The sequence below is a fragment of the Rhineura floridana genome, chromosome 19 (assembly GCF_030035675.1).
Source record: "Rhineura floridana isolate rRhiFlo1 chromosome 19, rRhiFlo1.hap2, whole genome shotgun sequence".
In the NCBI taxonomy this organism is placed as follows: domain Eukaryota; kingdom Metazoa; phylum Chordata; class Lepidosauria; order Squamata; family Rhineuridae; genus Rhineura; species Rhineura floridana.
This window is the reverse complement of record NC_084498.1, coordinates 17,044,447-17,070,539: the sequence shown is the minus strand read 5'-3', so window position 1 is coordinate 17,070,539 and position 26,093 is coordinate 17,044,447. Positions and strand designations below refer to the sequence as shown.

Sequence of the window (26,093 nt, the reverse complement as noted above, 5' to 3'; positions counted from 1 at the left end):
TTTAAGCCATCAAAAGATGACTCTGAACTAGCAACAAGAGCTCTAACTGAAACTGGAAAAGCAAAAACAGCAGTACAGAAAGAGAGAGAAATGGTTTTTGAATTTGTTTTTTAAGGCCATTCACCTTAACTCAAAGAGAGATTTTCCAGGGATTCCCCCTCCCCTTTCCAGCACAGGAGGCAATCTTATATGTGCCAAAATACTCAGCTAGAGTGGCGTTTATTAGGAACAGAATTTCTAAATTAAAGCTCAATCTCCTTGCTTAACTTTCTTTGCTTCCCTAATTCCACACCTGGAAACAATATTAAACTAAAGCTGAAGATCAAAATGTCAATGAGCAAAATGTTAGGAAGGAGATTCTTTGAGACATATATTCTTTAAACAGGAAGGGGCATTTAAGTTCTGAAGTTTTTTAAACAGGAAGAACCCTTAAGTTATGAGGACTCAAATGTAAAAAACGGAACGTCTCCAGCTACTTAAGGAAGGAAATTTCTAATGAACTCTACGTTAGAGGTTTGCTAGTCATCCACCACCATTGTTAAAAACAATGCACCACCAATATACTTTCCTGCCTGAAGAGCAGAAGAGTTTTAATACTGGAAACCCCCATAAGGGTTCCTGTTATTGTGTATGGGAAATGGTTGTTCAACACCATGCAGAGAGTTACTCCAAATCTCAACGCAAAAGACCTCTGTACGCTGGAAGCTCATAATAGAGTGCCTACAATGTCCAAAATAAAGTATCTAATTCACAAATCTCCCTTTCTAAACCAAATTAAATCTACGTAGGAGGATGTAGATGCAACACAGTGTCCTCTTATATCACCTCAGAATATGTATGATTGCTTGTTCAAAAATGCCTCCATGTTAACATCTCCCTGCACATGAAAACTCCCAGACATGGGAAATGGTACAATCTCCTAAAGAGGATTAAATCAATTGTTTTAATTGTTTGTCTCTTGATAGTATTACAGTTTTCAGTCTGAAGGGGTGAGAGGTCCAACAAAAAGGTCGGAGGACAGAGCCTGACATTTTTCTGCTATCTCCCATTTTATATATAGTTATCAGTTCTGCACTTCTACCTTTGGAACCCTTTCAGGTCAAGGTATCTAAAAATATGATTAGATAGGAAAACATCAATACTGTACTCTGCATGAGAATGGTTATTTGCAAGGTCACAGAATATATTTTCAGATTCTCCTTGGATTTTGTCAGCTAATACATTTAGTTTTACATTATAGAAGAGAGAAGTGTTTCATGATGTCATAGGCATACTGTTTTCATGAGTGTGTCTTGGGGGATTGGCGACAAACCTACTGAAGAATTTCACAAATCTTAATGTTGGGTCTATATTAAAATTTCCATTGTATGTGATAGAAAAAGGGATGTGTAAGCATTTGGTTATACCCAGCAAAATGTGTTTTTTTTTTTAAGTGACGATCTAGGTGGCTGAGGAAGCATGATTGGATAAACTGAAGAAACTTTAAAAAGAAATAGAGTCAAAAACATTAAACTTGGATAGATGCCAGTGGATTCCTCTAGAGCAGGAGTAGGGAACCTTTTTGGTTCCAAGGGACAGATCTTCATCAGGCCCCACCCCATGGGCCAACTGTGACAGGTGGCAGGACAACCCACCTATTACATGATGTAATGACATCACACGATTGACAGGAAGATTGTCCTGCCCATCTGTCAAAATTCCTTGCCTTTGTGAATCTCCTTGTGCTTCTCTTCTCCATCCCTCATATTGGAGGTAGAAAGGAGCCACATAGGGCAGCTTCAAAGAAAAGCACTGAGAGGGAGCATTCCTAACACTCATCACAGGTGATGGGTGGTTGGGAGCACATCTAGCTCCAGGAAAGGGACAATCGGGAGCCCACTGTCAGCTTCCGGTTGCTCCCTTGCTCCGTCCTTACCCGCCCCACACCTTGCGATGGATGGGGAGACTGAGAATAGCCTACTTATTCCCTTCCTTGCACAACTGCCTTGTAAGGTAGACCAGCTGTGCTTCTCAAATTATCTGGTAGAACTGCCACAACTTCCTACACCCCTTTTTCCCAGACAGGAAGAATCTTGGGATGGAGTGTCCAATTGAGCCTTTGAGAGCCCAGGAACAGCACACTCTGCACTTTCCAGACAGTTCCCTCTTTAATTTACAGGGGGGTGGTCTAGAGCCAGCACCCAACTATCCCTCAGTCACTCCCAGTAATCTGAAGAGTCTGCCTTTCTTTGACACCCCAAAATCCTTTTACACACTAGCAGGGTTCCAAGCACCATAGATGTGTGTGTGTGTCTGTCTGTCTGTCTGTCTGTGTGGGGTCTGAATACCCTGAGAGTTCGGCAACCAAGCACACAGACCCAACTGTCCAATTTCTATAATGTTTGTTAAGAACAAAAGAGGCATAGGACAAGTGAACAGAGCAGAGCTTTGAAATAAAAAAGAGCTTTTTAGCTCAACTATCTATCCTTGCTATGTACAAAGCAGGCTTCCAGACTCCTGGTGTGTAAAGGGGCATGGATGGTCAGTTGTAGACTTCCATGATGGTGCATCAGGGACAGACTCTGGGCAGGCAAACCAGAGACAAAGGACCACATGGCCCAGCTAAGTTTTAAAGGGCCCTGTCACTCTGTGGAATTAAGTGACAACTGCCAGTCAGTGACCAATCAGATCACAATTCATGTTTCACAGGTAAGGAGAGGTGGATTCCTGCTGGAATGTGAAGGGTTGCTAGACACTCCCTGAGATTCCAAGGGAGTGGATTCCCCTTTTCCTGTCAGACATGCTAAAACCCCATCCTGTAGATCTGGATTCCAGCTGGGGTTTATGTGCTGGCTGGGTTAGCCAAAATGGAGGGGCAAGAGACCATTTTTTTGTCACACACTTGATGCCATATGTCAGAAGTAGGGCAGGTGGGTATGGCTTCCCCAAAACAGCTTGGCAGGACACGTTTGGCCTGCAGGCCAGAAGTTCCACATCTCTGCTCTAGAGTCCCTTTATCTTCCAGGTGTACATTTCCTTCACACAGGGAGCCAGTTCACACATGCAGCAGTACAAAATTGCCTACACATGAACACCACTAATGCTTGTCCATGCCTGCAGAAGGGAAGTGGCATGTAAACTGGAAGTGGACATTCACTCAGGTATGACCATGATTATGGAGGCTCTAAAGCAGGGGTAGGGAATCTGCAGTTCAGTTCTCCAGTTGTTGCTGGACTAGAACTCCCATCATCCCTGACCATTGACTGTGGCTGATGGAAATTTACGTCCAGCAACATCTGGAGGGCCCACAGGATCCACCCACTCTTGCTCTAAAGAGAACTGTTATAATTAATAGGATCATTGACATTTAGCTTAAGATCCCCCTTAGAAGTTCTCCCAGCTGTGTGGTTGCCACTTGTCTCTGTGCTGCCCCTATGCATCCAGATGAACATTTCAGTGACCCAAGCACATCAGCAGGGGCCAATCACATGGATCTTTCTACATAATCTGCATCCCTTCAGCGGTGCTGGTTCTGCTAGGAAGTGATGCTTTTCATTTGCACAAGTGCCAGAAGGAACATATCTACATGACTGTCTATTTATATGTTCTCCATCACGGACAACAGCTCGCATGCACTTGGGATCATGTCTAAAAGGCACATGAGTACACATGCATTTCTGATTCATAAGATTATGGGTACTAAGCATTAGCAAGCCAGAAAGACAGGAGCATTTATGAACCAGCCCTTCTTAGTCTGAACTGTTATATTTTGACATGATAACCTTGTGTCCTTTCAGCAGCTAAAGTCTAAATCTAAAATAAAGAACTCTTAATTTTCAGATCTTCAAAAAGCAGTAAATATTGTATTAGCACAGTTAATATATCTGGTACAAAGCAAGAAAGTTGCCAGTAAGTTATAAGTTGGATGGCATTGCTCCATTTCTAGTCATTGGCGCATGCCAGTAAGTGAGACACATGGAGAAAACAAGAAATATAATATCTGGTAGAGCTGCAGTCTGGAGACCATGGCAATCATGGTAACTCACTCATGAGTTTAGTGCATTAAAATCTAGGCCACACTTTCCACTGTGTTGATATGCAAGATTAGGGAACAATCACCCTTCCAAGATTGCAGCTTTATTAGGCGCGGGATGTCACTTGAGTTCTTCCCCCCCCCCCAGTAAATGACCAAAATACTATCAAGCACATGCTGTAAAACCATCAACTAATTCTGTCCCTCTCTCCCATTCAAAATGGCTAAAGAAAATGTTTGTTCTCAGGCTGAGTTGCCCTCCAGAGTACATTTTTCCCTGCCAAGCTATAAAACATGGGTGCATAATTGAGTCACTGACAGCACTTGCAGTACAGCGGTGCTCACAGATGTCTGTTTAATAAAAACAAACTGTAATAAGGGGATCAATAGAATGCCAAAAATAATCCTGACTTTTACAATGTTTAGAAAACCGTAAGTCACATTTTCCTGCTCTCACAATTTCTGTGATCACAGCATTCTGGTTCCTTACAATTTATTAATTTTTATGTAGCACAGACTCCTTTCTTTACCCTTTCTGTAAATCCCTAAAATACATTTATTGTCAAAGGATAAGGGCTGTTGTGAATCTCATTCCTGTGTGGGTTTATTGCAGACCTGGCTCCAAATTTGACTTTATGGGAAATCTTAGCGCACTCTCTCTATATAAGATATCTAGGGATCTGTCCAGGATATTGTTCTCCCTCAAGCTACTGCAATGTTGTAAGGTACCAAGCTGTTAACTAGGAAGCTGTGAACCCAATTCTAATCTCACTTTTGCCATGTCTTCAGCAGATGGGCTGATGCAAGCCCATTTCTCTCAACCTCAGACCATTCCACCCTCTGCTTCCCTCATCTGTAAGATAATGATCTTGGCCAACTTTACAGAGTTACCCTTTAAGGCAGTGGGAGGGGCTCAAAAGGATGCTGGATTCCAACTCCCACCAGCCCCATGGCCAATGGTCAGGGATGATGAGAGCTGTAGTCAAACGATATCTGGAGGGCCACAGCATCTCCATCCCCTCTGCAAGGTTTACTGAGATAATGTAAACATGCAATGAAACTGGAAGAAGCCCACAGACTCCTCTGCCTACCTCACAACCGATGAATGTATGATGCTGCAATCTATACATCACATATTATACGATCAGGGAAATAAATGTTCAAGCAAACACAGGATCTCATCGTTCAATTACACATGTACAGTGGAAGGTCATTATAACATAGTTTGCTGTATCGCAGATTTGGATATACAGCAGGTATGATGATGTCCCTGAGTACAATATTGTACACAGTACCGCAATTTTCGTTAGAATGTGGAAACCCTATAACTCAGATGCATCCTTTGTCCCCCAAGCCTTGCATTATAACAAGCTTCCACTGTAGTGTGACTAAAGTGGGGAAGACTGCATAGAGCTTGACTGCAAACAAATATTAATTATGCTTTTATCTACTCTTCCAAAAACTGCAGAGTGGCATACACAGACCCCTTTCCCCCTCATTTTATCCTGACAACAACCTTGTGACTGTGGCAGATTAGGTTGAGAGAAAAAGTGTCTACTAGCCCAGTAACTTTGTGGCTGGCTAAGACATACACTGCCCTCTATGTGCATAGTGTTTTATGAAGAACAAGTGAAAAGGTTCCTGCTGTGTGGAGCTCAAGAGCCAACATTGGAAGGGGAGAGGGATGCTAAAACATATGTGTTTGTTTCAGTCACACATACATAAGCTTGGTTAAAGTAGGACATGGGAACTAGGTGGTTGTGCCAAAAGGTTCATGAAAAAGTTGAGGCTTTGAGATTATATATTTATTAAATTTGTATCCCACCTTTCCTCACAAAGGAGCCCAGGGTGGCAAACTGCAACAGGTTAAAACAGTACAAGTTAAAATCAAATAAGAATATATTTAAAACAATCAAAAACCATCTAAAACCATTTAAAATCATTTAGAATATCTAAAAGCACTTAAAAGCAATAACCTACCCACACAGTTATTAATTTCACAATTGCCATGGCCAGTATCTCTCAGCCATCAAATATCTGGGTGAACAAGAATATTTGTAACTTTCTCTTGAAAATCAATAATGAGGGAGACAGATGCACCTCACCAAGAAAGACATTCCACAATTGGGAAACCACCATCAAGAAGGCCCTGTCACAGGTCAACACCAACTGGGCAGCACTCAGAGACACCATCACCTTTAGATACTTGGGTCCCAAGAGGAAGGGTTTGAAAGAAACAACAGAGGTAACATTACAGAGGTGTTCTGGGAAGCAATTTGAGGCATAAGGGCAGCAAGGGAGTATGCACATTATTTTGAGGAAGTTGGATTTGAACCTATGTCTCTCCCATCAACACTCTCTCCTGCATGCCACCCTGGCTCTCATAGCATAACAAACAGGTCAAAGTTCTTACTGTAATGGAGAGAAACTTGGAAATGAGACAGTGGTGTCTTGTGACATGGATCCCCTCTAAATGAACTCTGCTAAGAATAGTTCTCTTGGAATCTCTTTAAGACAGAATTCTCATAATCACAAAACAGCAAATCTCAGGATTAGGTATGCAGTGTAGAGATGTTTTAAATGCTACTGGCCTCCATTAGCATCTTGAAGATACAACACTGAGTCAGGCATTGTTAGGCATGCAAGGTAGTTCAGAATGAATGAATGAAAGCCATTTTGCTTCCAAAATAAATTATTTTTCTCTTGCTGCTATCACTAAATATCTGGAGTTTTCCTCATTCATTCATTTCTTCTTCTTTTTTAACTTCAAGACACAACTATTTTATGGCAATGTAAGCTTTGTTTTTATTAGATTCTCTCTAGATTATTTTAAGGGATTTAATTCTTTCTTCCTTATGTTTGTCATATCAGTCCCATTCCAAGAAAAAAAAAACTTCTGAGTTTCCTTGAGTTTTGTTTTGGTATTTACCATGAATTTGTTTAATTTGGCATTAGGCAAATTCATGCAATTTAAGATCTATGAACAGGTTGTTGCTGTTAAATGTCTATAGATGCCAATCAATAAATCATCTCTGTAATAATTGAAATCAAAGGGCAATAAATGACTGGAAAGACTCACCTTCCTTGTTGAATAGAGACAACAAATAAAAAGTTGACAGTCTGGATTTAAAACACAATTTAAAAGCCTAGGTGTAAAAGAACATATAAAAGGCAAATACCTGGTACCAAAAGACCAAATAAAAGGTTCCTGACAAATCTCTCTGCTGTTCTATAGCATTAAATAACAACAACAGCAACAACGTTTCTTACCCTCATTCACCACAAACTTCCAGGGTGGGATATAGCAATGTAAAACCACAATCCTAAAATCAGCTAATTTACAGGAATAAATAGGCTGGGTCTCAAAAATGTATCAGGTGTCAAAGGCCAGGGTAAAGAGGTGCATCTACAATATATGGCTGCCCATTAGTTACTGGGCCAAGTTCAAGGTTCTAGTTTTGCTGCACAAAGACCTATACAGCTTGGGACCAGGATACCTGAAAGACCGTCTTATCCCTTATATACCCAATCGATCACTGTGCTCTGCAGGTGAGTGCCTCCTGCAGATACCATCTTATCAGGAACGCCATTCCTCACAACATAGGAAGCAGACGTTTACTGTGATGGCACCTACCCTGTGGAATTCCCTCCCCTTAAATATTAAACAGGCGCCATCTCTGTTATCTTTTCGGCGCCTACTGAAGACCTTCCTCTTTCCTTTTAAGCAGAGCCCAGTCTGAGTCTGTGTTGGAATTGCTTTTTAATATGTTTTCAAACCTTCTTTTTTAAAAAATGTATGTTTTAAAAACTTTTAAAAATATTTTTTAAAGCTTTTTAAAAATGCTTTTATAGATATTTTGTTTTAATGTATTTTAGGGTCTGTTTTTATGATGTTTTAAAGTGTTTTTAGTGCTTTTGTTTGCCGCCCTGGGCTCCTACTGGGAGGAAGGGCGGGATATAAATCAAATAAATGAATAAATAAATAAATAAACAAATGTTGAAAGCTACACAACAAAGGTGGCAGGTACACCTCTGTAGGGAGGGAATTTCACAGCTCAGGGGCTACCACAGAGAATGCCTTCTCCCAGGCTTCCACCCCCTCAACTTCTGAAGGTAGCGGAAGCACCAAGAGGGTTTCCACAGCCTATCTCAACACCCAAGATTGACTGTAGGGAAGGAGGCCATCTTTCAGTTATTTGGGGCCTATGACACTAATGTAAGCACCTTGAATTGGGTCCAGAAACACAGACGCAGCTGTTTGAAAGCAGGAGTTATGTGAGTTCTAAATGGAAGCCCAGACAGTAACTGGCTGCTGCATGATCCTTAGTAGCCTCCTCCCTCATTTCAGCTGGTGGGGGCACCCAGAGCAGTGTCTCCAAAACGGATCTTAAGGTTCAGGTAGGGCATATATGGGAGAAGGCAGTATTTCAGTAAACCGGGTCTTAAGCCATTTAGAGGCTCACTTCATTACTACTTCTTAATAGAACCTTCATTTTAAAAGGCACTATACCATGAACACCAGATGGGCAAACAGCAAGGGATGGACACAAGGATCATGCCCTGCTTGTAAGCTTCCAAGTGAATCTGAATAGCTGCAGTTGGAAACTATGCTGAACTGGCTGGACTTTCGTATGATCCAACAACCCAGTTCTTTTATTAACATTGGCTCTGTGTGTTCTCACATTGCAATTATTTTATTTTCTCCCCTCCCCCCACTCTCCGACAACATTACCTTTAACTTCTGCTTCCATGTTAAGCAAACAGTAAATATTTATTTATTTATTTACTTAATTACTTATTTATTACTAGTAGTAGTAGTAGTGGTGGTGGTGGTGGTGGTGGTGACTGACTGCCATGTCTGGCAAGGCTTTCTATTTTAAGGGAAGTATTTGACAGAAACAGACACACATGTGCTGACAACAGTTGCCACTAATTCAATGAGCACAGTAAAGGACGCAGATGGCGCAAGGATGCCAGCAAAGTTGCACAAACATACTGAGGGCAAGGCTTGGAAGGGGAAATGCACGTTTTGAAAGTGTTGTGATAAAACCAATCAAAAAGGATTGCTGGCCAGGAGATGGAACAGGACATCATTCTGGAAGGAAGCAGATGGCCTTTTCAACATTTTGGCATTAGAAAATATTTGTGGATTTCTATCACATTCAAGATCTCAGCTGGTGGAAACCAAGGTTGTATCCAACATTAGGTATAGAGCCATTGAAATTAATGGATATGACTAAGTTAGGTCTATTGATTTCAATGAGTCTAGACTGAACAGAACTTAGTTGGATACAACCCATAACATATAATTTGTTTTTATCTTCCCACCTCCAAATTCCTCATGCCTCAAGGTTTGCACCCTGGTTTACTGTCTCCATGGTGTGAGTAAAACTCAGCAACATTATGAGAAAAGGCAGGCATTATTCATCCAATCATAATTTTGTACAATAATTAACGGGAGCCTTCTATTTACTGGAAGGCACTTCAGCAGACAGTCTCTCCATGCCCGCCCTTTTCCAAGTTCACATTCCAAGGGAACTCTGCAATGGTAAATACCTTGTTATGATTTTTAAAAAACAAAACAAAACTAGAAGCTTCTAGACATCTAATTACAAAATACATGCATATAAAAGACATCAGCAAGCCTACAGGAAGATTCCTGCTTCAATATTCAAGAGACGCCTCAATAAATATTTCAAGGTTTCAAATGGATGCTTTGCAACCGTATGCTTTTCATTTGCACAAGTGCCGGAAGGAAGCGTTCAAACGTGGCTCAGAGCAAACACAGATTATTTTCCTGTAAAACTTTAATTGGGAAACTGACACTATATAATCTGTACATTGCCTCTGAGCTGTTAAAAAATTAAAGCAGCATCAAAGAGCTGCTTTGTTAAATTAACACATGTCGTATATCCCACACGTGCTCTGTGCCATAGAAGGAAATTGCTGTGAGCTGTAAACAATTTGACTGAGTAGACTGGCAGGGGTCGCAGAAACACAAAATAAGACGTCCAAAGTTAAAGACTAGTCAAAAGGTGCAAGTATCAAGAGATCTTAGGCCACAAGTAAGTGGTTGTGATTGTGTACTGTTAGGAACTACAGGGTTTTGCTTTTTGTAAGAAAACCGACATGTGCGAGAAAGATGAATAAACATGCAGTATCCCAAATATGTTTCAAAAACAAATGTCCTGCCCAGGGGAAACCACTCAAAACAAATTATGAAATCAATATTCTGATTCAGTTCAGTCTCCTCCAGCTTACTCTGGAATAAATAGAATTACAGTACAATGTGGGTATCCAATGTTAGTCCTAGTCACAGTAGACCTATTGAAACGTATGGACATGACTAACTTATTAATTTCAATGGGTCTACTCCAAGTATAACTTAGTCATGTACAACCCTATGTATACTCAAGCCCCATTGAGTTCACTGAGACACTCTCAGGATGAGAGTAGAACTGCACCCTTATTCAAGAATTGCAAGAAAGAATTCAGTTCCAAGTTTAATAGAGACTGAATACAGTCGGAATATTGATTTCATAATTTCAACAGTGAGTAGTTTCCTGCAAAGAGTTCATTTGTGCTTGAATTACACTGGGAATTTTGGAAAAGAAGCTTGTTCCCAAATCTTCCTTCCATCCAATCATTTTGGTTTCTCTTCACTCCGTTTGATCAAAGTGGTCCTTCTCCTGACTGCTGTTCTTTCAGGGACATATGACACCCCATCATTCCACAAAAAGGTGGGTGATTGCCTTTAAACACCTTCTGACTTGGACTCAATAAACCAGAAGTCTTCCTTCCTCTAGCTGGTTGCCCTTTTCTGCACCTTTCCTAGCATTATACCTTTTTTGATATGTGGCAACCAGAACTGTACAGAGTAGCCTGGAAATCTACAGCTCAGCTGAAATTTCATAGGGATCCTCTAAGTCTATGTGCTGGGCACTGTGGCTCAAACTGTGCTATTTGCAAAATATCAATGTCCAATATCTATTTTGTCCATTGAGAAGTCGATCATGCTGCTACAGTGGGAAGCCAACATGGTGTCCTCCAGATGTTGTTGGTTTACAACTGCTAGCATCCCTGACCGTTGGGCCATGGGAGTTGGAATTGAACCACATCTGTAAAATACATCATTGGCTATCCACACAGTCCATGAATTGTAAGAGCTTTGCATTTTAAGACAAACAAAACCCATGAAGGGTTCTTGGACAGTATTGCTGCAACAGATTAACAAAGTGGAACTAAGATAAGTATTTTATCTCCAACCCCACACTGTAAAAAAGTCTGGGAGGTTAAAAGCAAATGGCTTCCCTTTTTAAAATATATATTCTCAGGAGAGTGATCATGTAATTTTATCAGTCTCTCTGGAGTGACCAGCTGATAACCAAGCTATTCCTGTCAGAGCCATTCAGACATATCTCTGCCTTGCCGTTTCTAGAATCCACAAGGCAACTAGAAACTCTATTGAGCTGCACAGCTTAAATGATTAAGCAGGTGGGAACTGATGCCAGATCAGCACAAAAGCGTCTCTCTGCTAACCAGAAACTGCCCGCAAGCTGTGTCAGGGGACTGACCACAGATATCATGCTGATAGCAAAGAGGCTTGAAATTACAACTTCCTGTTTCAGTGCTCTCACGGTCACATGCAGCCTCAGAGAGGAAATGTTAGCAGGAAGAGAGACTCCTTCAGATGGGCAGACAACTGCTAGTGTGATACACGTCCCTGTGGTTCTTTGTAGCAGTGATCATTCACCACAAGACGGAGGCGGCATTCTTAAAATGTGTCATAGTGAGCTGCCCTCTCAGCCCAGAAACACATGCACAAGTCGATTTGAGTAGGGCCCATTAATGTGGCCATATATAGAGAGATTTAAACAGAATAAGTCAATGAGGAAATTTTTCTTACTGTCTTCAACTGACAGATTATAATCTCCATTTGGCAAAGTTGCACCAGTGATGGAACCACTATTTTTAATCATGTTCCCATTGATGCTCACAGGAAGGAGAAAAAAATATTATACTTGCACACTGTGAGGTGCTGAGGTGGAAGGTGGTCTTGAACTACAGCCTCCAGCAGCAAATCTTAGCATTTCACCTCCTATTAGCATGCACTCTAGGTCCTCAGGAGGCCAGGTAGACGAGGGCTTAGGGGAAATATACCCTCTAGGCTGCAGTTCCAGCTGGGAAGAGTCAGCTGACACTCCAAGTCAATAAGGACACCCCAGGCCCAATAAAGATGTAGTCAGGCAAGCTCATCATTCCAACCAACCGTCTTGAGTAGGATTCTCCTGCTGCCTTTTCCTGACTGTTGCCTCAGATTATAATCCCTGCCTGCATTTGATCTCACATCTACTTCTGGATCCTTCAGTCCTCTGTTGCTCTTTTAAATTTGACATTCTGCCTAGTTCAGACTTTGCACTTGCTACTCATCTGCCTGATCTGCTGCCTGAACTCCTGCCCAACTATGACTACATCGGTTGCCCCTCCCTTTTATAAACAAATTTTTATTATTTTTGTGTATTTATCTTCCATTCATTAAGAATAATAGCTTTCCTAATTCTCTTGCACCTGAACTGGACTCCAGACTCTCTGAACCAAGCCAAGGCCTGACAGGTCGTTATACAGATAAGACATGATTAGCTATGTGGTGTTGGCATCAACATGCCAAAAAAATGTTCCCTGATTGTCTAGATAAAACAGATAGCAACTGAGAGGGGTACTAAACAAGAGGAAAACAGAGAGTGAAAGGTGTGTGGGGTACCTTTCAGAAAACATTTGTGTGTAGGGGCTCCCTTTTTTGCATCAAAATGTTAATCCTAAAAAAAAAATCAGATCAGCTTTTGTTTCTAGTCCTTACAGTGGAAAATTGAAGTGTCCCTGCCTGTGACCTAAAATCTGCTTCTGGCCCCCTTTAACCTTCAACTGCTGCCTTGGAACTTGACATTTGCCTGGCTCTGGTTCCACGCTAGCCTCTGAACCTTTGATTCTCATCTGCCTGATCCAGTGTGTGACCTCCAGTCCATCTGTGACCATGTCTATTGCCCTTCTGATCTTCACCTGCCTGCACCTGAACTGGACCCCAGCTGTAGTCCATTTTGGGCCTGACACCCAAATGAATGCTGCTTGTGTGAAAGTCCTAACTAGGCTGTATGAAGAGGGAAATGGCAGAAATGTCAAAAGGGGAGGGGGAAAATAAATGATCCAGTGTTGACTACTGTAGTTAAAGGTATGCCCTAGTTTTAAAGTCAAAGCTCTAACTGGTCTTGGGCATGGCTTGCAACTCACCATGCTTTGGAAAATGTTGCAGAAGTGTATCTGAACACGACAATCTAGATATCTCATAAATCTAGTCTAATACAACAACATCCACAGGGAAAAGTCAAAGTGAGTAAACTTTGCCATGTTAATTATTTTGAAGTAGTTCTGTATAAGCTGTTCCTAGTAAGAAAATACAACCATCTTAGAGGGCAGCAGTCCTTTCATATTCTCATACCACATGTACTGAGAAATCTAATGAAAGAAGAAAGATGAGCACTAGATGAACTTCCTACGTATCTGTCCTGCAGCTGTCTATGATGCACTAATGAGGCTATATATAAAGGTAAACATGCAACATCTCCAGGATACCTGCCCTTCAGTAAGCATGATCCTTCTTGTAGGGAAACACTTGCAAATTTACTCTTGCACATAAAGCAGTCCCATGATTAAGCCCATAAAACTTACTAGTCTATAATATTGTTTCTACTAGTCTGCTAAAAGGCTAGCAGCCTGTTTTACCATGCTGGTTGCAGTGGAGGGGAAGTCCTCTCTTCTGCAGCCGCCATGGAAATGTGGGCTATGACCTTTTAGCAGGCTAGTACAGAAATTTGTCTTCTGCCAAGCAGAATGGTGGAAGATGGATAGAATAACCCCTTCCCTCTCTGGCAGTCTACTGCATTCCCATGTTACTTGTTGAAGAATCAACCCTATTCATTTACTTACAACATCCCCTAATTGCATTTGCTTTGCATACATCTGTCATACATTGTCATCTAAGGGAGGCACAGAGGGTGGCAACATGAGAACAGGCCTTTTCAGTGGTGGCTCCCCAATGGAGGAATGCTCTCCCCAGAGAGATGCACCTGGTGCCATCATTATCAACTTTTAGGTGCCAGACAAAGGCATTTCTGTTTCCTAGGCAGCTGGCTCTTAATTGGGGTCATAGGGTATGATGATACCCAAGCCTGTATTAGTGATGTAGGCTTGGGTAGATTTGCCCTTTTTGTTATTGCAGGATGGGTATCTTCAGACAATTTTAAAAATATTTTTATGTATTTCAAATTTTGTCTCATGTATGCTTTCACAATTGTAAGTTGCTTTGAAACATTTTTTGTAGTATGTGACAAATGCAATAAATCATCATGATCATCCCAGGTTCCTACATCTCCAGGTAAAATGGCCAGGTTACAGGTGATAAAAAGACTCTCTGCCCAAAACAATAAGGAGTTGCTGGCAGTCAGAACCTGTGCTTTTTAACTTGTTCGTAAGGTAGGGGTGAGCAGTGAAGTGGTCAAGTTTGTGGATGATACCAAATTGTTCAGGGTGGTTAAAACACAAAAGGGATTACCAGGAGCTCCAAAAGAATCTCCCCAACCTCGGCAGTAAAATGGCAAATGCAATTCAATGTAAGCAAATGTAAAGTGATGCATATTTGGGCAAAAACTTCTAAATTCACACATATGCTACTGGGATCTGAACTGGCAGTGGCTGATCAGGAAAGAGATCTTTGGGTCTGTAGTGGATAGCTTGATGAAAATGTCAACCCAGTCCTATGTTAGGGATCATTAGGAAAGGACTGAAAATAAAACTGTCAATATCATAATGCCATTATGCAAATCCAGAGTGGTGTAGCGCTTAGAGCAGCCTTTCCCAACCAGTGTGCCTCCAGAAGTTGTTGGACCACAACTCCCATCAGCCTCAGCCAGCATTGCCGATGGTCAGGAAAGATGGGAGTTGTGGTCCAACAACATCTGGAGGCACACTGGTTGGGAAAGGCTGGCTTAGAGTGTCAGACTGGAACCTGAGCAACCAGGGTTCAAATCCCCACTTGGCAATGAAGCTCACTGGGTGACCTAGGGTTGGTCACAGTCTCTCTGCCTAACCTCTCTGATAGGGTTGTTATGAGGATAAAATCGGGAGGGGGAGAACCATATCTGTATGCCACTTTGAGCTCCTTGGAGGAAAGGTGGGATATAAATGTAATAACAATAATACTGTGTACAGTTCTAGTAGTTGTGTTTCAAAGACGGTATCGCAGAGCTTGAGAAAGCTGAGAAAAGGGCAAACAAAATGAACACGAGGATTGAGCAATTCAGTATCTGGGGCTTTTTACAGTCATAAGTGGGGAGAGCACTGTTGCACTCAGGTCCTGTTTATGGGTGTCCCATAGGCATCTGGTTGGCTCCTGTGAGAACAAGATGCTGGGCTACATAGGTCTTTGGTTTGATCCACAGGGCTCCTCTGCTATAAGGCAGCTTCCTGTGTCTAGCTTTAAAATACATTATAGAAAGCAGACAGGCAGCTTGAAGCATGATCAAGGAACAAGACTTGCACCAGAGGTCAAGTTACATCTAAAGCAAGTGACAAAGTCATGTTCATACTTCATGTGAAGAACCTGCTATGACTCCTGTTAAGAATGTGACACCTGACTTGACCTTAAATATACATCCTGAGCAGCAGACCTGTTACTCTGGGCTAGGTCTCCCAAGGGTGAACAACAAGCTCTTTGTGAGAACCTGAGGGTAGGAAAGCAGGTGATTTAACAAGGAGGAAAATGTATAGTATCAAACAGCTCTCTTATGACTTATTCCTCACTTCTGTTCGTGCCTGACCAGATTATTTTAGTGAGCATCCTATTATATCTTCCTTTTGCACCATAAATCCCAGCTGGAAAATTCAGGACAAAATAGGGAAGGCAACCACAAAAAAAAAAAAATCAGAAACACACAAATTTTTGAAGAAGCTGCTGGCAGAGATAAATGAAGATGCAACGTGTGCCTGGATTCCCATTGTTATGGGTTCAGAATTCTAGGTAAAATTAATCACATGTATATTAAAATTCTTGAAAGCCTCCAATATAGCAAATGAGCTTGAAAGGTACGCAGGAGAGGGAAGGAGAGCAAGAATAAAAAACTCAGCAGCATCCTTCCCCAGAGAAAGTTTTGGACATTGCAGAATGAGGTTAATAATATAATTGTATGCAAAGTCCCCACCCTACCACCACCTTCTTCTCTCATGGTAATGAGTATGGGTTAAAAAAAATACTCTGGAGTTACAAGCCCCCATGCAGCAGGCAGTACACGCACATTTCAATAAAAAGGAACAGTGTATAACTCATTGGTGTGCACAAACCAGAAACATAAGGAGCCAACTGAAAGCAACTCAGGGACAGTGATGGCTCATGCCCATTGGGGCTGGTAGCATGGAAGGCAGGGACCCAACTGTAGGTGGAGCCACAGCCAATGGCAAGCAAAGCCAACTGATTCTGGTTTCATCCCCATTTTCCTCCCTGTTGAGTTCTATAATGGCAACACTGAGACTAAGGAGGAGGGAGCTGACAGCCAAGGCCACTCCCTGGGTTGTAAGCAAGAAGGAAAGTAGGTGAGGACTGGCTAAGGTTGGTGGGGCAGTGCACCATTTGCCCTAATGAACCAGCCTCCACTGCTTCAGGGTGTTTGTTTCTGTACCAGGAAGCAGGTTGCAAAACCATGCTGGAAGGAATAATGAAGCAACCTCTACCAAAGAGCTAACAGAAAAGCCCAGTAAAGAACCTCTAGGCCTGATGAATTAAAGCTTTACGAAATCACAATATTCCTTAAGGCTTGCCCAGAGATGGGCTGCAAAGATGAGGGTGCAGCCATAATGGGAAGACCTGTGAGCACAACAGCTACAAGCAGTTGCCTGGAAACCTTAGATTAGCTTTTTGAAGTTGGCAATAAGCTCTGCCTCGTGAACTCCGTCTGCTATCTCCAGAAGACTCCTTTTTCCAACAATGGGATTTACAATAATCAAATAGCTGTATGGCCTCCTTGTTGCTATGCTTGTGGGCCTCACAGTTGGTAATAATGTGAGACATTTCATGGTTAGCAGTAGGAGGTGGAAATGCACCAGGACTGAGGTGTGATATAGGGTTTCCAATAGCTACCCTCAACCCCGTGCATGCATGCATGCATGCAGTGTTGCTAGAGGCCAGGTGACCTTAGTGGCACACAGTGCTTTTCAACAACTAAAGCTGCTAGAGCTAAAGCTGTGACCCATCTGGGACAGAGAGAGCCTAGCTACAGGTATCCATGCTCTGGTATCATCCAGGTTAGATTGCTGCAGTGCATTGTGCACTGGGCTGCCTTTGAAGACTCCCCAGAACCAGCAGTTAGTTCAAAGTACAGGTAAGCTACTAAGTGGGATCAAGTGCTAGGAACACATCTCACCAGTAAAAAGAACTCCATTGGATCCCCAACCCATTTTAGAGCACAATTTAAAAATGCTGGTGGCTTCCTTTTTAAACCCTACATGATGTAGTACCTGAATACTTGAGGGAACTTCCTCTCCCACATCAACGTGCCCATATACTTACACAGAGGCCCTCCTCTGGGTGCCTCTGCCATCTTAAACCAGGCAGGTAGCTACAGGGGACAGGGCCTTATCTGCTGTGCACCTCACTTACTGAACTCTCTCCCTAGGGAGACTTGCTTGGTGCCTATGACAACATATTTGAGGTATGAGCAGGGCTGGCCCTACTAGTAGGAAGAGTGAGACGGCTTCCGCAAGTGATCGACCCAGGGAGAGGGAAGGGAGTGGCAGCAAGTTGTTGGATGACAGAGCTGTGTGAGTCACATGGCCTGTGCTGTGTCCCCTAAATTAGCATGCTGGCCTCAGGAACAGCAGAAGATGCTGAAGTAAGACTCAACTGCCAGCCTGTTTGGCTTTTGTATATGGAATGAAGGAGGGTACCATCTTGCCCTCTGCCTTAAGCAGTAAATATACTGGGCTAGCCCTGGGTGCTATGCAAAGAGCTTTTTTAATTTCCTCAAGCTTTTAATATCTCAGATAGATCTGACACACACACCCCTGCTGTGACTGTTTTAATACCACCTTTTAATGTGTTTTTATTAGTGCTTGTTAACCAACCTGGAATTATTTATTAGATTTATATCCTGCCCTGCCTCCCAATTTTGCATTGAAGGGTGGCACAGAAATAGGTAAAACAAGCATGCATAAATGGCAGAGTGATCAGAGTGTTGGAATGGGACCTGGAAGACTGAGTTTGAAATTGCCACTCAGCTGTGCAGCTCACTGGGTGACCTTGGGCCAGTCAGAGTCTCTCAGCCTAGCCTACCTCAGAAGGTTATTGAGCTGCTTGGGGGAAAGGTGGGATATAAATATAAGAATAAATAAATTGATGATAAATTATGCAACCTTTGATTAACTGAACTTGCTACTAGTGATCCTCCTGTGCCCTTTCTTTCCAAGCCCTGGTACTATTGGAATGAAACTCAGCTCTGTGTTCTATCCAACCATCCAAACCCAGGCTACGTCTAAAAATAAATAAGAATGAGGTGGTAGAATGAACTTCCTTCAGATTACAGGTGGGGGAATAGCACTTTTGAATGCTCCCTTATGGAAATAATGTTGATGAAGATTGAATCCCTGCATGCAGAAAAAATAGCACATCGGGGAGAAAGGTTCTAGCCTACCCCTTTGTCTGTTGTGCTGGTTTTCTATTTGCAGTGAGTTTTTAACAGAATAATTTTAAAATGTGATTCCCCCTCCTCGCAACACACACATGCGGTCTGAAGAAGTACATTCTACCACCTCATGCTGCTGCACATGTAGACCAAATCTCAGATTCCTTCCTTCCATATCTTTGGTATATTTACCACCTGCCCCGTTCAAATTATTTCATCCACACCTTGCAGTAGTCTAGAAGAGCTCGACAACTGCAGTTGTTCAACTCTACCCCACGAATCTGATTGGGAAAACTAGCTTACCACATGGAAATGCACTTGTCTATGTCTATACTGCCATATGATAAATATTAGGGAAGTTTACAATGTTAAACATAAAATACAATTTAAAAATTAAAAATAATGATACAGATCATCATGAAAGTGACTAGCTAATCAAAATAAAAATTAAACAGCTGCAAAGACTTGTTGACATCCTTTTCTCAGGCACTTATGAAAAAATCTAGATATTCCTTTTAATCTTTGCTGTATTTATCCAGTGCATAGAAAGCTTCCTTATACTGAGTTACATGGCCCATCTAGTTTAGTACTGTCTGCACTGACTGGTTGTGGCTCTCTAGTTTTTCAGAGAGAGTTCCCTTCCCAGCCCTATCTGGTGATGCTGGGGACTGAACCTGGGCTTTTCTTCATGCAAAGCAGGTACTCTATCACTGAACTATCTGACCCTTCCCCAAGAGTCCCTGCCTCTGGTATTTCCCCTGTCCTTGGACCTTTTTACTTTGTGGTTAATTAGGCCAACACAGCACACCATCTACCTTTTTCCTGTTCAATTCCAGCAGTTGTCATCTACTGTTCCTCCAAGTTTAACAAACGGAGGAAGGGAAATTGAAGTGGTTTTTTTTAAAAAAAGGGGTGGGGAAAGAGGCAAGCAAAAACCAGAGCTAAAAGTGACAAAACACAGCTCCCTCCTACCATGCTAATTTTCTTTGATGAGTCTGCCACAGCATGTGTGCAACGAACAGACCATGGCTGCTTTTGTGTCATCCACAGGAAAAGAAACTAGGTACTGAGAACCTTTGCATGGGTGCCATAGCTCATGTTGACAATATGGACTTTGGACAGCAGGAAATAAATGGGGAAACACAAAGCCTCAGCTAACTCCACCTGAGCCTGCTTTAGAGGCAACATCAAATAGCAATGCTGGCTTGCTGTGAAAGGAGGCTTTCTCTGCTTCCTGTTGAGGCTTTTGTTTTGAACAGAAAAAGAGAAAGATTTAGGAGAGAGGGCAAGCAACACTCAAAAGTAGACATCATTCTCAGAGCCCATGTCTGCACTAACACTTGTCCAAAGATCAGCACTGATTTGAGGCAGGAATTAACGTGCACTGCCTGTACTAACAGCAAATGGGAATTGGTATATGCACAGCAGGGTTAAAAACACACTGACAACTATACCTGTTTGATGTAGGCAAATTTTCTGCTTTCCCTTTCTACTTCAGCAGAAAGGTTTGTGGGTGGAAATTCTTTTGTTCTGGCAGGACAGTTTTTGTTCCAGTAAATAGTATTAACCAGACCTTTAAAAAAAAAGGGGGGGGCTAGGAGATAACTTAAGAGAAAAAATAAAGGGCAGAAACTATTATTACACTTGCTTAGAAAGTAGCCAAGTAGCTCACTGTAACTCCAACAGCATCTGGAGAGAGGATGAGATGCACAGCTGCAGTGAATCAGCACTTCTCCGGCCAGCAGTTACCTGGCTACTGCTGTTATTCACATGAGTACACAACTCATGTACAGGGCCTTCCTTCCAAAACAGGGTGCTGTTTGTGCAAATTTCAGCTTTACACCCTGTCTTTTTGTATGAACATCCCTTAAGATCTACCACCCTTCATGCAACCCTCCTATAAAGAAAGCCACATTTGCTAAGTCTTTCCGTTCTGTGTTTCACTGGAAAACTTTGCAGAAGGAGAGATGCAGGAAAAAAGGCACAAGCGGACTTTTGGAGGAGTAGGGTCTTCCAAAGCTTTCCACCCACTGGAGAGGAAAAGCAGAGTAGCCATGTGTTCTAATTTATAGAGCCCAGTCCTCTATTTAAAGAATGCTTCCATTTGAAGGTCAGTCTAACCAAAGTTTGGTTTAAAGACCAAGAACCCTAGGAAGGGAGAACAGGAGAACCCAAGAAGGTGCCCATCATTGGTGAGTACCTGGACAATAGACTGTGCAGGCGCACAAGTCACCTGGTCACAGTCTTCCCACTATGAAGAGATGTATTGTATTACCATTTAAGTAAAAATGTAATCAATAAAATTTGCACCTATATATACAAATTAGCACATGCAAATTTGATGCAGATTGATGTCCTCTTTTTTGGGGGTGACACCTAAGTGGCCACACTAGGGAAAACTTCCCTCTCTGCCAAGTTCTGGCAGAAGAAAATTCCTCTATGATAGATCATCCAAGATAGATTTAGAAAGAAGCTATTTACTTCCACAGCTAACTGTCCACATTCTGGGAGCCTTTATGGAGATATGTTTGTATAGCCATAGGAGCGACAGCTTACAGATGAGACTCCTCTCTACCCTGCCCCTTTCCTTGTCCCAACCTCCTCCCATTAAAACAATGTAGTTAAAGAAAATGAAAGAAATCAGAAAGGAGTCATATGCCATCCACGCCTTGAATGGTTTCAAGAAGATCACCATGTATTTGCATGAGAACTTGTAGGTTTATGTAAATCAACATCATCCAATTATGCTCAGGCCTTGTAAACAAAGAAGTATGTGCTGTGTATCTATTACAGCAGGAACATGAGCTTCAGAAACAGAGCCTTTTACTGATGCCTCAATATACTGAGGACTGATGTAGACACCCAGTTTTGGGGCTGGGGAAGGGGGTGAAGAGACAATTGTACACGCATACACTCTATGATTTTGGGATGAGTGACAATTTATGGGACATTTGATCATTATTAAAAGCAGAACGCAGTTTAATTGGAAACAGAAGGGAGTTTATTTTGAAAGAGAATTAATGGAGCTGTAAACCAAAAATATATTTTATAAAATGCTAGCAGGGTTACTTTGACATATCTACTTGCATAATGCAGAAAACCCTGTCTGGCGCTAGGCCAGTGATGTGGCAGCATAACAAAAGTTTCTGCTTTATTTTTATTTTATTTTGCATGCTCCTAGCCATTATGCTTCCTCTATAGAGTCTATGAAGAATACAAGGAGCACCTAATGATAGCTAATGACTCAAAACAGGCCTATAGCAGTCACGAAGTGGTGCACCAACACCCAATATTGCTATCTAGGCTCTCTTTCCCCTAGGCTATTGTTTCCTGACTGTTTGGTTGATGAATATAGGGCACATTTTAGGCGAAGTGCTGTAGCTCAATGACAGAGCATCTACTTTTCATGCAGAAGGTCCCTGGTTCAGTCCCCAGGATCTCCAGGTGGGGCTGGGAGAGACTCCTGCCTGAAACCCTGGAGAGCCACTGCCAGTCAGTGTAGACAGTACTGAGCTAGATGGACCCAATGGTATAAAGCAGCTTCCTATACCTACTTTAGAGAGAACAGCCCTCTGTTTGAAGGAGTCCTATATTTGAAAGGCTGTCTAGCCAAAGTTTGATTTAAAAATTAAAAAAAAAAAACAAGAAGGAAGAGGAGGGGCCTAGACATTGCCCATCAACAGTTACCACGTGGACAGCAGACTTACCTGGCCACAGCCTTCCTACTGTGGTGAGATGTATTGTATTTCTATTTAAATTATAATAATTACTCCTAAATTAACATCTATACATATAAACCAGCATATGGTATTTTTATGCAAATCCGGATCCTCTTTTGTCATGCTCTGTGTGTGTGCGTGTTGCATTTCTTCTTTTTTGGTGATCCGTAAGTGCCCACCCTATCAACTCTAACAAGGTGGCTTATATAGGCAATCACAAAAGATATATTAAACTAATCAAACACATTTTAAAACAAGTATAAAACAGTAGCTTAAAAACAAATACAAGTACTTATCAGTCCCTCTTTGCCCTCAGTGCTTCTCTGACACGCACACATTTCAAATATGCATTTATTTGTATAAGACACTTTTGTCGCATCCTACTGCCAAAACTACATAATCACTTAGCATATAGTAAGATGGTCATTTCCCAGTGGTTTAACAATTAATCCCTCTTCCCAGGGAACTCTGGGAACTGTAGTTCTGTGGGGAAATAGGGGTCCCTTAACAATTCTCAACACCCTTAGCAAACTACAGTCCTTAGGATTCTTAGGGGGAACCCATGGCTATTTAAACTGGCATATAACTATTTTTGAATGTATGGTGTGATGCGGCCCTAGTTACACACAATATTAAATCCATCTACTCTGTTCCAAATGTATCTTTCTTTTTAATTTCCTTAGCTAAGTGTATTTTATTTGTCAGTTTTTCTACTACACCTACTTTCCAGATCCTTTTGAACAAATAGTCTTTTTTGGCCGTGGTTACGTTTTTCCAGAAAAGGGTGACTGTTAGTTTGGCTGCTGCCAATAAGTGACTGAGCAGGGGTTACTGCTTAATTCCCTATCAGTTCCAAGGGGAAGAAAGGGTCAAATGAAGGTCAAAATCAATGGTTGGGTTAGTTTTCTTTTCCAGTTCTTGAAATACTAGGAACTAGAAAGCTTGTGTCTCTGAGCATGCCAACCACAGTACATATTAACTCTACATGGGTTTAATGAAGTGTGTTCTTCAAAGCCTGAGTACTTGATAGTATCGGCTAAGTAACAATACTTGCATTAAGTTGAAAACAATTTCATCCCATTATTTTCTCCAAAAGGACATAATCTCCCTTTGGCTAGTGGATTATCACAGAATACCTGTGCCATCTAAAAACTACAACTGTTTTTTTTCTGCTTCATTCTACATCTGTGTAAATGTTAAACTCGAGGGAATTGGGGTCATCATTCATCAAAACACCACTTAATAATAAATTATTATTATTATTTATTATTTATGCGATTTATTTATCGCCCATCTGGCTGGAGACCCAGCCACTCTGAGCGATGTACAAAGTAAAGGTATATAAACATCACAACATCAAAAAACAAGCAATAAAACTAAAACAACCAGGTGAAAGCTACTACAGTAAGGTTCAATAAGGCTTCTAGCCCGTATAGTCCAAAAGGTGCGTCATTTGTGAAACCGAAAGCGGCACCTCCTCTCACTCTCAGCATCCAGCGTCCAGTGTAGTAAACAGCGAGGGGGCGGCACAAACAGGCCCCACGAAGACGTGACCAACAGGAAAGTTCTCCCCAAGAAGCCAAAGGCGAAGGCGCCGAGAGGGAAACGCGGCCGACACAAGGCGGAACGAACAAAGGTCGACACGGCAGGACAGCGGGGGCTGCAGGGGCGCGCCCCAACCCCAGCAGCCATCGGAAAACCGCCGCAGCCAGCAATGCCGTCTCCCGAAGATAGGCCGCAGCGCCAGGCCCACCGAAGGGCCGCAGCCCACCCCCAGCTCCGACCCGGCAAACAAGAAACGGCGGCGGCGGCGGCCCAGCGCAGGTGGAAGTCTCACATCGCATTTCTGATAGCTGGCATCCAGGTCGGGTCCGAGGGTGACGGCATAAGAAGGTGGGAGGCTGCCCCGTATTTTCCAATGCATTGTAACCTCCAACAAGGGAGAAACTACCGTATAAAAGCCGTTCGTTGTGGAGCTCCCTCACCCGTAGCTCATCCCAATGGAGAAGGGACCTCCTTAAGTCCTTCTCCAAAGTTTCCTAAAGCTATCGTGCTCAAACTAAGCAATCAGCTGAAGTTTACTCTCAAGTAAGCTTCTTCCAAGATTGCAATCATCAATATAAATTAACCAGGGTTATTGGCTTCCATGGATTAAACAATGCAAGGCATTAAAAGAATGGTACTGGATGGGCTGGAGGGGCATTTAAACACTGAGGGTGATATTTTACAGAGGCATAAAAATGTCATCACCAGTCACCAGATTCATTACAACTCCACTATCTTTAAAATTATTTTTAAAAGCATTGTTTGGAGACCAAACAAAACAGAAGGATGTCATCTTTCTGCATGCCTTTGTTCCAGTGGAAGTCCAGAGAAAGCAAGGTTCACTGAATCTTTATTTGCAGTATGAATTTTGTGTACAGCTTTGCCCTCAGCACAGAAAGCTCCAGTTCTAATCCATTTAAAAATCTATCTATAGTTTGTCTATATAAAATCTATATACCACCTTCTCACAAAATATCAGGGCAACATAAAAAATAAAAGACCTTTAAAAGCAGTACAGAACAATCATTAAAATGATGGGCTACTCAAGAAAATTTTAAAGAGCTGCATAGACCTATTGGCATAGAAAAGTCTTCAAGAGATGCCTTAAAATCAAAAGAGAGGATGTCTGCTGAATCTCTGCAACAGGAGTGTTCCACAGCATGGGACTGGTGACACTAAATGCCTGACTTCTGGTTGAAGCTGGTCAGGCCTCTGTAACTCACGGGACAACTAATACCCCTCCTCTGGATTATCTCAGTGATTGGGCTAGGATGTAAGGGTTTAGGGGTCCTTAAGGTATCCTGGACCCAAACTGTTCAGGGCTTTGTGTGTTGACAAAAGAGCCATGTACCTGGCCCTTGTGTCGGACGTTTTAGCAGACGTTTTAGCAGTGGTATCACATGCTGTTGACTGTTTGCCCCCATCAACAGTCTAGCCACTGTATTCACCCCAGCCCAAGGGCAGTGCATTGCAGTAATCCAGTCTTGACATTACCAATGCATGGACTATGGTGGCCAAGTTATCCTGATCCAGATACGGCCATAGCAGGCATACCAGATGAAGCTGGTAAAAGACAACCTTAGAGATATTCACTTTGGCCTTTAATGTCTAATGACAAAGCTGTATTCAGAAGTACTCCCGAGGCACATACCTGCTCTTTTAGAGGGAACACATGCAGGTCCATACAGAACAGGCAACTGGCCTATCTTCCAGACATGGGAACCACCTACTCACAGAGTCTCCGTCTTCCCAGGATTCATTCTCAGTTTATTGGCCTCATACAGTCCACTACTGCATTATGACACTGGTTCAGAGGCTTATGGAATTATCTTTCTAAATTATGGAGTTATCTTTCTAAAACTTCTGCAATCTGAGTGGAGTGGCTTTCTGGCACAAAAATGTTGAGGCCTCTGATCTCACTTAATGAAGAAGTTGAGATGTCAGAGTATTAAAAAAAAAATGGAAGCAGGAGTGGAAATTGCTGATGTTTGCTTATTTATCCCATGTCCAGAATGGAAATCCATCCGGTGAATAGAGATATTCACTGATGTTGCTTTCAGTCTGCAAACAACATGTTCTTTATTATTTTCCCCC

General features: G+C 42.1%; 1 protein-coding gene across 27 annotated transcripts in view; it reads right to left on the bottom strand.

The window, feature by feature from the left end:
- Positions 1 to 26,093, bottom strand: part of FBRSL1 (fibrosin like 1) — a 999,197-nt gene that overhangs the window by 471,912 nt on the left and 501,192 nt on the right. For 2 of the 27 annotated variants that reach the window (XM_061603177.1, XM_061603178.1), the window contains exon 1: positions 12,034 to 12,305. The exons of the other annotated variants lie outside the window; for them this stretch is intronic. In XM_061603177.1, the coding sequence (XP_061459161.1) occupies positions 12,034 to 12,120 (87 nt within the window). In that variant the 5' untranslated portion in view covers positions 12,121 to 12,305. Of the gene's footprint in view, positions 1 to 12,033; positions 12,306 to 26,093 lie in introns of those variants that run through there. 27 annotated transcript variants of the gene reach the window in all.